Source organism: Dendroctonus ponderosae, unplaced genomic scaffold, assembly GCF_020466585.1.
Source record: "Dendroctonus ponderosae isolate FM_Combo_2020 unplaced genomic scaffold, Dpon_F_20191213v2 Dpon_F_20191213_9, whole genome shotgun sequence".
Classification (NCBI taxonomy): Eukaryota; Metazoa; Arthropoda; class Insecta; order Coleoptera; family Curculionidae; genus Dendroctonus; species Dendroctonus ponderosae.
The window spans coordinates 1,800,437-1,812,284 of NW_026019116.1; the positions used below are offsets into that span (position 1 = coordinate 1,800,437).

Sequence of the window (11,848 nt, forward strand, 5' to 3'; positions counted from 1 at the left end):
CGTACGTTTTTGAGGTCAAAATACAACTTTGTAGGTCTTTTAACTTGGAAAGTATGCTTTTTTATCCAAGCGTTTGCACATTGTCAAGTTAGAAATCGCTAGTAAATTTTGTGGAAACTTTACAGAATCCAGCTGAAAATCCTTTGATGGTGCAACTTTCAGGACTAAAAGTCTCTTGCATCTGCGTTGTGCCAATATTTCCAACCTTTCGAGTTTCGACAGCACAAAATGTAAACTTTTTACCGTTTCTTGATTTGGAAGGAACGAATTTTTAATAAAAAGTTTGCAGATTTCCTAATTGATTGTCTCAATAACTTCCACATTTTTTTAAACCCTGACATCTGGCAACTTTATAGAAAGACTAACACAAGAAACCTGAAAGCCGACTTAATTTCTGTCTTGAGACAACATTCTAGCTCTTCTAAGAATTCTAATTTCTTAAGTACCATTTTTTAATACCAAAATTTTATTAAGAGGTTGCTTGCTTGATTTCCAGATTGAAAACCGCCACTGATTAGAATACATTTTCGAAAATTGTTGAGCCACCCTATAGATGGGCAAGCTACACACCTGTCATGTATACTCATTGTCTATTATAACTAAAAAAATCTGTTTTCTAACTCGCTCTGCTTGGAAAATACGAATTTTTCATTACAACCAAGCAGAACTGCTAATTCAAAATAGTCCTTGATTTTGACAATTTAGAAAAAAATCATTGAACCACTCTATAAAAGCAAAAGTCTCAACACTCAAGACTGCGCTTAATTCCCAATTGGAGAAAAATTCTGAAATCTCTAGATCTCTCTGGTTGGGAAACACGAATTTTGTTTCAAAAGCTTGCAGATTTTGAAATTGGAATACGCTAATAATTTTTTATCTATATTTAAAAATCATTGTGCCACTCTATACAAGCTTAAGTTGGACGACTTGACAGGATAGTGACGACCTACTTAAGGTATCCCTGTTTTTAACTTCAGCCAATTTTTACTTTATTTTATAACCATTTTGTATCTCTGAATTATTCATCAAAAATATGCAGATTTGCGAACTAAAAGCTGCGTTTTATTTTGACAATTTTTAAAAATTAGGCATGCCACATTACAATAGTCCAAATCGCTGCACTAAAATGGACACTCATTCTCTATTTAAGGCAAATATTTCAGATTTCTTACTTCTTCAGTTTGGAAAGGACGACATTTTCATCAAAACCGTGCAGCACATTTCCACCCACGTTCTAAACCGTTGGCGATTTTGACATTTTGTTTTTTTTGGAAAATTGTTGAAGCACTACACAAGCACAAACCACTGGACTTAAAACTTAAAGGCTCTTTCAGCAAAAATTTTAACGTTTTATTTTCCTTGGTTTTGAGAATGCGAATGTATAATCAAGAGCAGAATTTCAAATAAAAAGCCAGCAGTGATTTTGACATTTTTTTAAAACCATCCGGGCATTTCATACAAGCGCAAATTGCAGGACTAAGAAAACACTTAATTCTTGCTTCTTTACAGTTCTTCAACAAACCTTAATATCTAATAATTTAATTTTTTTGCTCAGTTAACTAGAGAAATGATGTTTCTATTCAAATCCTGGATAAACCACTTTCGGACCTTTTTTCCATTAATTTACTTAAACATAATTTTAAATTCCATTACATCCGCCTGCGAATCTCTCAATTTACCATTGCATCGATTGCGAGGAAACTTACACTTGGAATTGCGTCAACAATTCCAGGCAAACAAAGTATACATGAAAACCTAAGACGACTTCCAATGTGCATTGTTCCCGTTCCCGTTCCGGTGATATTCAATATTTGACGTCAATAAGACGCAAATTGAATCTTTCAGATTTGCAAACATGATTTTTTCTTCAAAGCGCACCGAAATTGAAATATATGGAATATGAGAACGTTAAAAGAAAAAATTGATTTTGCCCGATCTTTGTGACTTGTTTCTGAAATGTGGCCTGCCTTTCAATTGAGTTTGAAACATGGAAAAGCAAAACATGTTTCGCATGCCGTCGAGATCAAAACAGTAGGTACCAACTGGCTGGATGCAAACAGACAAACTGAACCGGATATTCTGATCAAAACCTTTAAGTTAACAAGCACTATTACGAAATGTGTCGAGTTATTGAGAAAGACTCTTTGACTACTGCTTGCGAGTTTCCGTTACCGGATTTCTAGGCTTTCCTATTATATGCTTAAATTACTTTTCAAATTGTGTGTTTCCTGGATACCCTGGAAAAGCGCGCTGATAAATGTGGGCTGTAAATGTTCACTATTACATCGGAGGTTTACATGTATTATGAATTCGACGCAGTCGAGAGAAAATGTTAAAATCAAGTCCACAACTCTGAATGTTTTTAAAACATGACTGTAAATCCCTAGAACTTTGGTATGTAGCAATATCACCACAAAATATTTGTTTTGCGCTTTCAGCTCATTTTTTTTCTTTAAGAAGGAATTCAAAATTGCCTGACTTACACACGTGAAAATTTACCAGAAGAATGAGGTGTAGGTTAGAAAGAAATTTGCAAGAGGTTTTATGGGGGATTTTCTACTTTTCAAAAGAGCTCCTTTGACTATTTCCTCTTTATTTCCTTTGCGGTTACATTTCCGGTATATCTTCTCTTCTCCATGATTTGTTGCATCAACAGTTCAAAAGTCTTTTTGAACGTCTGGAAAATGTCTTCTTCGCAATCACTAGCATTGAAGGCTGGTTCAACCCCAGTCGGTTCTCTTACCTCATTTTCCAGCACAGCAAACACTCCAATCGTGTCTCATGATCTTGAATTGTTATCATTAACACCTTGTTTTTTGTTATTTTTCTTCTCCAAGAAAGAGTGAAAGCACCGCTTTAATCCGTTTTTCCATTGTACCAATCATTTGGCTTTAAGTCTTGGAAAAAATATTGAAAAATCTAGGTGCAGGTGCAAGTAAACAGTGCAGATGTTGTGATTTGAGTTGATAATTTTTTAAAAATTTTCTAAATACTCGTCCACAAGCAGTGAAGCATCATTTCAATCATTTGTATCTTTGGATTGTCAACTTCAACAGGAATTCGTCATTTACCTATAAGCTCTAGAGCCGATGTGTTTAAGATAGCTGATTCAAGGACCAGAGAGTTTGCATATAAACGTAATAAACTGATAGTTTTCCAGACAGGTTTTGAAGATTTTTCTTCGTTAGCCCGCTGGGGTTGTTAAATGGATTAAATGGCTGCTTCGACCTAATTCTGATCAATAAAAGAGGTCAGTAACAAGTCAAGAGTTTGTAACTCAGGATAGCTGTTTAAGCTTTCCTGAAATAAGGATTCAACTGATATTTAAATCACCAAAAATGTTTGTGCTTTTTCCAACGTTTTTAACCAATGAAGGAACGTTATCAAATGGTTTACTCCAGACGCATCAGATTTGATCCCATTTTTATCAGAAATTAATATTATAAAACCTTTCACTTGTTGGTTCATTTATCAAACAAGAATTTAATGAATATTTTAAATCATCAAAAATGGCTTGTCAAAGACACACTGTATGGACACTCATCGATCCAATCAATATCACTAACAATAAGAAAACGTATTTTACTTTAGATTGTTCGGTTGAGTCTCTAAAAGGATCAAGTATTTTGCGTCTGTCTTTCTTCTCCTTACATTACTGTTCGATACTCATCACATTTGGGAACATTTCTGCTTCGTTCGAAGAGTTATGGAGGTAGACGTTACCCAGTTTGTTGGTTCCTTCTACCTTGCTAAATGAGGGAGTCTGTCCTATAGCTTGGGCTAAGAATTTCGTGATGTATCGTGTGAAGACCGACCGTTTTTTCTCATTTTTTCATCTTCAATTACCTCAGATTCTTCTTCTCTTGTCTTATCAAGTCTTATGCCTTTGCTCGACTTTCTCGGGAGTGTAGAATATCAAAATTTTCATAGTCCACGAAATTCATTCATACGTACCTACCGTCAATTTTATAAGTTTACGTTCTATCATCTTTAGTGCCTGTTTTTCTTCCGAGAAAACTAGAAAGTGTTCTACTTTGAGCCGTTGTGCTGATATCCGATTTTTCAGCCTCTTTATATATTTTTCTAGCGATTCAATTCGATCTGCTTCTATTCAGTTGAGCTTGTGTTGAATGTTCAATCCTGTTCCTGTATCATCAATTCTCACGTTTGCTGGCTTTTCTTAGCTCTTCTTCGATGTTTGTTTTGTTTACACACTTTGTCGGAGGTATTTTGCCATCGTTGTTATTTCTCGCGCCATTTTACACTTATTTCATTCCGGGTTCTGTCGTCTCTTCTTTCGCAATACTCTTATATTTTTTTTAAGAATTTTTCCAGTCTATTCGTCCACTGTATGTGGATTATGGCTACGATAGTTTCCGCACGTTGGCACGGTTTATTTTTTGGTTTTCACTGGAGTTTTCCAGTTGCGGAACATCCACAGTTCTAATTGTCAATCATTCATTGCTTGCTTTCGAGAAAACCTAGAGACCAACGTACGACCTGATTTTGAAAATTAGAGTGAATTAGTTTGCAACACACAGTTAGAACTGGAAAGTGTGTACCAGCAAAAAACATCGATATTCATCGCTTCGGTCGTATCGAAAAAATTTAAGAAACTCTAATAAAAAATAAACCAAAAATAGATTTCATTGTTTTTGAAAGTTATGCACCCTGGTTTTACACAACTCCACTGATTTCGTGAAAATAATGAAAAATCTTTCGAACCAGCAAATTTTCGAGCAAAAAATTGATCCAGCACTTTCCTGTAACTACAACAGCATAAACGAAGCAAACAAAATTTATAAATTCCGAATTCAAATCCTAAATGGAATAAATTTTGAGGAATCGCACATATTAACACTTGACACTAAAGTTTAAATCTACGCCCTAAGGTTTTTAAGTAGAAACTTTGTTGAATCCTCATCGAACTAATAGAAACATGTTCCCAAGTCACGGTTCATTTTTTAAGGAAGTTTTTTATCCCCAAGAACAACCAACTGGCGCGATTGGTTCCATAAAACGTTTACCATCAGGTCTGAGTGATAATCCTACCAAGTTAGAACTAAAGCCCTACTTTCAATCGCTCTTTGCACCGCCACACTAAATTCTGAGTATATTTTGAAGACTGTAGAAGAAAGGCAATAGAAGAAAATTGAAATTATGCACGAAAGTTTTCAGGGAGAAAAATGGTTGATTTTTATTTACGTTTCTCCCTGAACTGGTAGAAATTTGTCAGCTAAATTACTGGTCAATTAATTTGAAATTCCATTTTCTTACGGTTCTCTTCAGCCGAAAATGCCCCTTCGGAAGAGCCTGTTTCATCATAAGTCTCGATATGTCGACGATCAGATCTACATGCTTTACTTCAAACTGAACCTCTATTCTAATGTCGTTCAATATTCAGCCTCTCGAATTCGACTATGGCAGGAACATTAATGAAAATAGTTAATTTCAAGACGGCATTAAACAAGCGAAAATATCGTCTCGTCTGTCGAATATTAAGTAATGCCCTAAAATGTTTCAATATTCATTAAAATTCCGAAATTGAGTTCAGTCATGACTCTGCTGCAGCTTCTGGAATATGAAAAACACGGTTCGAATTATGAGAAGAGGAACGATATAAAAGGAAAAGGTCGACGCAATTGAATTTCTTGGGTTTCGAAAAGGCAAAGACAATTTTGAGCCCTGTTTAATATTATTTATTTTCGCGATTTGCATACATTTAAAACCAAATGAAGGATGAGTGAAGCGTGTCGTCATGCAGGATCACAAAGCCACAAAGGAAGCCAACAAAAATTACTTTATCGAATGTGAGGGGGCTGTTTTTGAGTGTCTCTATTGCATTATAAATTTCCCCCCAAAAAAATTGGTACCCAAGAGGCAGTTCTACGTGAGCACGAAAATTTGGAAAGTTACTTAATCCAATTCGAATCAACACAATTAATTCGGTTAAACATATTTCGTTTTGCCCGATGTGTTGGAGATTAAAGCTGTTGAACAGGTAACAAGATATTTCCAGACAAACAGCGGGTATTTCGGGCTAAATTAGAATTTGAATTTAAATTTCTGTTTGCACTATTATGTGCCGTAGTTTAACTGAAGTCGGCGCTTTTCGTGAACACTGTTGAGCTTTGAAAGCGACAATATTTGGATTAGTGTATACAAAGCATGGTTGGTAAATGTCGATGAATGTGAACTATATTCGGGTACCATTTGAAAAATACTTTAACGCCTGCATGTGCAAATGGCCTTCTGGAGGCAGTATATAAAATTTTTAAGTGTGCGCTTTCAATTAACAGAAAGTTGTGCTAAATGAACAAAAAACTCTCACTTAAACGAGTGGATTTGCCTCAGCTAACCCCCAAGCCGATCGATCTATTTTAAATCTGCAAAGAAATTAAATCGAAACCCTCTTTCTCCTCTTATTGTCCCGTTCGCCTAATTTGGTTCGTGTTTTTCATAATTGAGAAGCCTGAGCACGAATCATGACTGAAATCTATTTCAGAATTTTAATGGACAACATTTCGAGAGATTGCTTAGTATTCCGCCAACAAAACGATCTTTTAATTAATTCACTAAACTCAGGGATTGGAATGTTTCCGTTAATGGACTAAAGACCCACTTTTTGAGTCGATAACGATGGAATTCCAGCCGAACAAGATAGCGACAACTCCATTTCTGAATCTTTAAAACTTCGATTAAATGGTGTATGTTTTCGCTATTGTCGTTCCACTTCCACGTGAAAAAAGTTAATTTTTCAATTTCAGTTCGTTTCCTAGTAAAATTCATCCTCTGCAAAATTTTACCGTCGTTCAACAAAAGGCTATACAAGGACATAAATATTTTTACGACGCCCTTCTAATAAAACTAAAAATTGTCTATGCTGGCAGGCTATACGTAGATGGGCCAATCTAAAATTTTATGGAACTATCCAGATAGTCCATATTGATGCCAGACGTAAAGCGGAAAATATTTAGGTTGCATATTCACTCTTCTTTTAGTTAATATTGATATTGGCCTGATCGATGCTATATTGAAAAAGAACTACTCAGATCACATGTTGGTCGGGAAATATTTAAATTAAGCTACGAATTAGAGCTCGCACTTGAATTGATTTTTGTATCTTCTTCCTCTTTATTTAAAGACCGTGTTTTGTTCCTTTCTGGTGCGTTTAGCCTGTTGCGATGTGGACGACTAGCATTCGTACCATGTTTTAGGTAACCGCCCAAGTGGTCTTCTGGTATTGGTATTTTCTTCTTTTGCCTACCGATTGTTAGTCATCCTATTCATGTGAACTCCAGTGTATGCTTCAAAAACGTCTGGTACCTTCAGTTCATTTCTAATTGCAGTACATCTGACTTTCTTACTGTGACTTCTTTTGTTCTTCGCAGTGTCTTTATTTGTGAAGCTTTTAACAGGCTTTCTGTTTTTAACGTCTTAACGTTATGCATATGTTAACGTTATGCATATGTTAACACTGATCCACCACGGATTTATAAATACGAACTTTACTTTCGGTGGTCATGTGTTTGTTTTTCTATATTTTTCTTCTTCGTTTTTAGTCTCTAACCCACATGGCATTTGACATTCTATAAATATCCCCGACGGTTCAAAAAATCTTCAGAACATTGCGGGAATATCCTGTGAATATACATGGCTGAATATTCCTGAAATGAATGTTCGGTAGAATATACATATAGATAGGTATATCATCAAAGTTTATAAATAGTATACGCTAAGTATGTACATATTGTGTATATGTGCAGATGAATATACCTAGTATGTTCAAAACAAATATTCGAATATAAAATAATTAATTGTGATAGTTTCTCAACGTAAGTTAATAACATGTAAGATAACATACACTTGTTCGAAAGGAGCAACCGGCAACAAACTTACTATAAAGAGTTTCTAGTTACTATCGTCAAGAGAGACCCTGCAGACCTGGTAAATTTTAAGACAGATAATATATTTTAATGTCACATTAAAAAAGTTCCCTCCTTGCATACGTTTTGGGTAAAATTTTATTAATCAGCCTATATGTCATATGCATATACATGTGAATGTCCATGTGTATGGACGTGAAGTGAATGAATGTGAAAATGTACGTTCAGTATATTAACTCTGACACATTCCTGGGACGCATCTGGAATGTTCAGAATGGTTTTGTTGTATAGATAACTATAAATTAATAAATAATATTCAATAAAAGATTCATATTCATAGATATTGAATAAAAAGATAATAAATAAATTTATTTTCCAGGTAAATTCAGGAAATATCCACTCTTGGACATGTGGGTCTTTGCTGGGCGCTTTGAATCCAGTTTTTTTCGTGTGAATTTTCGCTTTAAATCCATGTCGTTGGATGTCGTCTCTCTATCTTGCCGGAAGACGTCCAACCCTTCTTTTTTTCACTTTTTTTAATGTTGATATATACAAAGTAGTTAGGGCAAACATTGCACTGGTATATTTTTTTGCAAAAATATCTCCATAATAATTTTAAAACGAATTTAAATTAAAATCAGGTATTTTCCGCTGTAAATCCGTATCGTCGGTTGCCTATTCCGATTATGACGTAGCAGGTCATATCAACAAAGTGTCTTGTGTTTATTTTGTTGTCTTCGCAGCTTTGTTTCATTATTTAAGTTATTGTGATTATCATTATTTTATTGATTATTATTATTATCTTGCATAATGAAAAATAGTGACATGTATGGATCACAAAATAAGTGGTGTTTTGTGCTAGGATGCAAGAATACCTGAATAAGTGCTCTAAACTATTTTTAACCGTTTATTTTAAAAATTCCAAATGCCATCCAGGTGAGATTGATTCTTCTGGTGATCTCTGATGTCCGATTTTCCTTTCCAAGCTGGACCCATTGTGTCCTAGGTATATGTACTCCTTGACCACTCCCAAGTCAGGATTACCGACAGAGGCATTTACAGTTTCAGGGCTCATAAGTTGGATATTTTGAAGGTTCATTTTGAGGCCCACGCCTTGGGAAGCATCTTTGAGTTCCTGGAGTATTATTGCCAGTTCATGTGGGGCGCTGCTGAATAGAGTTATAGCATCGGCCAATCGAAGGGGGTTGATACGCCCTCCATCTATACGGACACCCTTCTGATCCCACCATAAACACTTAAATATGTCTGCTAGAGCTAAAGTAAATAACTTATGCGATATTGTCTCTCCATGTCTAACGCCCCTTGTCTAAAAAAAATCAAATTAAAAAAAATCTACTTTTTAGCTCAGATGGTTTGTGATAATTTTCGATAGTAGCTTATACAAGACATACTAGACTTATTGGCATACGATAGTCTAGGTTCGCATTAAAGGCCTTTTCTGAAGAGAAGAATGATCTCTGCATTATTTCTGGAAACTGGAATCTTACCCTGTTCGAGACATTTATTTATTTAATAATGTTATAAGGGCTCTCTTGTGTATAAGTGTCTCCCCCATTTGAGCATCTATCGATTCTCCTCATGACTTCAGAGTTGCCTCCAATTTACTACTGTCGATAGGTTTCAGTTCCTCTGATCGTACGTTCAAAGTAGATTTTTTTCTGTCATCTTGATTTGTGCTTGGGTTTGCTATTGACTGAGTATAAAGGTGCCAATCAAATGCCTTCTCCCTTTCAGCAACAGCTTCTTCTTAACCATTGCACATTTCATGGATTATAAGTTTGCCTTTTGATTGACTATAACGGAGGACGCTCACCTTTTTATTGTTTTAACAGTTTCTTCGATCATTTATGTACTTCTGATTTCTTCTACTTGCTTTCTTTACTTTTTGGTTTAGTTCTCTATAATGCGGTGAGTCTGTTGATGTTTCTGCGCTCCTCCATAAGTTGTTCCGTTTCCATTCTGAATTTCGAATCATTTTGCTTTTGCAATGTTCTGTTATGTTCCCGTTCTCTTAACTGTTCTCTTGATGGTTTCTTGTTTCGGCAACTGCTAAACTGATCCTCTTTTTATCTTAGCTCGCGTTTGGGGGGGAGGGGTCGAATCTTTTTTTGAATTTTATGTTGTCTTAATGAAGGTGGAAGTAGGTGCGTATGCCCAAATAATTTGGAGGTCCGTTTGATGTCACTCAGTTCGTATTCTAAGGCGGAGTGTTGTTCACTTCTCATGCGGTGCGGATATTATATGCTGTTGCATATAAAGTGTGGCTTAAAGTGTCTCTTTTTCTAGATTTATGCTGCGGGTTGGTTGGGTTGGTTGAATTCCATTTTTCGATTTTTCTGATTACTATTTTCATATTAAACTTAATACAAATGGAGCAATGATAATTTACTTCTGTGCATATAATGAACTAAGGATAAATAATACCTTTTTGAACCATAAAAAATAATACAAGTATACTTTCGAAGATAACCGGGAACAAAAATTTATCATCGATTTCATTGTTGCCAACAGACAAATACATCCATCTCAAATCCTGGATATTAGAACATTCAATTCGGCGAACATTAGAACTGAACACAAAATATTACTGGGAAAGCTAAACAAAGAAAACAGAAAGAATCTTAACAACACAAAAAAATAACGTGGAAGCATCATGGAATGAATCAACTAAATATCTTTGCCAAAGGAGTCTAGGCGAAAAACTCGATAGAAATTCTGAGAACATAAACGAGAACATTAATAGCAGTTGGGAAATAATTAGTGAAAGCACAGAGAAGCGCTCGGCACACGAGAAATCAAAATTAATTCAGATGGAACCTACAATAGGTGGTTTAGAAAAGAAATAAAAGAAAGATGTAAACAGAAAAGAGACGCTTTTTTCAAATATAGATCTCAAAAAACACCAGAAACATACCAACAATACACAGAACTTGGGTATGTCCAGTTTTACTATCTTGATTGCTATATAGAATTTGCATGAAGCGCTTTCCTCTCATCTGTGATGCAGTTTATTTAAACTTCTTAACGTTAATTAATAGCTTGTTTTCTATTTCTTATGATCTCTTTCTTCTGATGACTCGTGATCCATTTTGACTGAACATTTGTTCTTTCGAATTTTCCCAGTAAGTCTAAGTTGTCGATGACCTCATTTGTGCGGTTTCTAATAATCTTATATGCTTCATGTTTCTCTGATGTTATTGTGTTTTTGTATTGAAGAAATGCATCTTTTTTCCTGTCGCCAGGGTCTTTACCTCCTCTGTGAACCACGGCGTGTTTTTCTTCCGTTAGCATCTTTTTTTAGTATTGGGTGCAAGAATATTTTTTCTTTTAATCTGTTTTTCTATAGAGCGCTTGTTGAATCGTTCTTAACGGCCTCTATTTTCAACTCCTGGCTGTATACACGAGGTTTTTTTTTAATGTTTAATGTACTTCAAAACGGTACCTACTTACAAAGTACTAATACTCCAACGTCGCAAATTAGGGTTGGCTTGATACGGTTGATAATGGATTTAATTCTCCCTTATCTGGAGTAGAAAATCAGTCAAAAATTGATGGTTTCAAAAATAGTCACATTCTGATCAATGAAAATAATTCCAATTGAAAGATCGAATGTTGGTTCTTCGATGATTATGCGTCATTCAGAATTAAGTATCCACACAAAGGCACAAAAAATAATGTGATCTAAGTACACTCATGAACTTATACATTTTTACTCCCAAATAAAACTGAATGTTTTTGTCATTTAAGTCTATTATAAAATAGTCTAAATTTGATCCTTTTCTGAATCCAAGGCAGCACACAGATCCATCAAAGCTATTTAATTCCATGGCAACTTAATTCGCAAATGTGATGACTGAGCATATTTCGCATAGCTTTAAAGGGCCCGATGAACAATGGGGGATTATTGGGGATGTTGCTTTTTGTACCGAGTAGATCGCGCA

The 11,848-nt window shown here is 35.2% G+C and overlaps 1 protein-coding gene across 1 annotated transcript; it reads right to left on the reverse strand.

The window, feature by feature from the left end:
• Positions 1–8,793: 8,793 nt before the first annotated feature.
• Positions 8,794–9,370, reverse strand: LOC109539884. Its single transcript, XM_048669876.1, has 2 exons — positions 9,299–9,370; positions 8,794–9,213 (listed from the first exon to the last, which is right to left on the reverse strand). Exons 1-2 carry the CDS (start codon positions 9,368–9,370, stop codon positions 8,794–8,796), a joined length of 492 nt encoding a protein of 163 aa, XP_048525833.1.
• Positions 9,371–11,848: the final 2,478 nt, after the last annotated feature.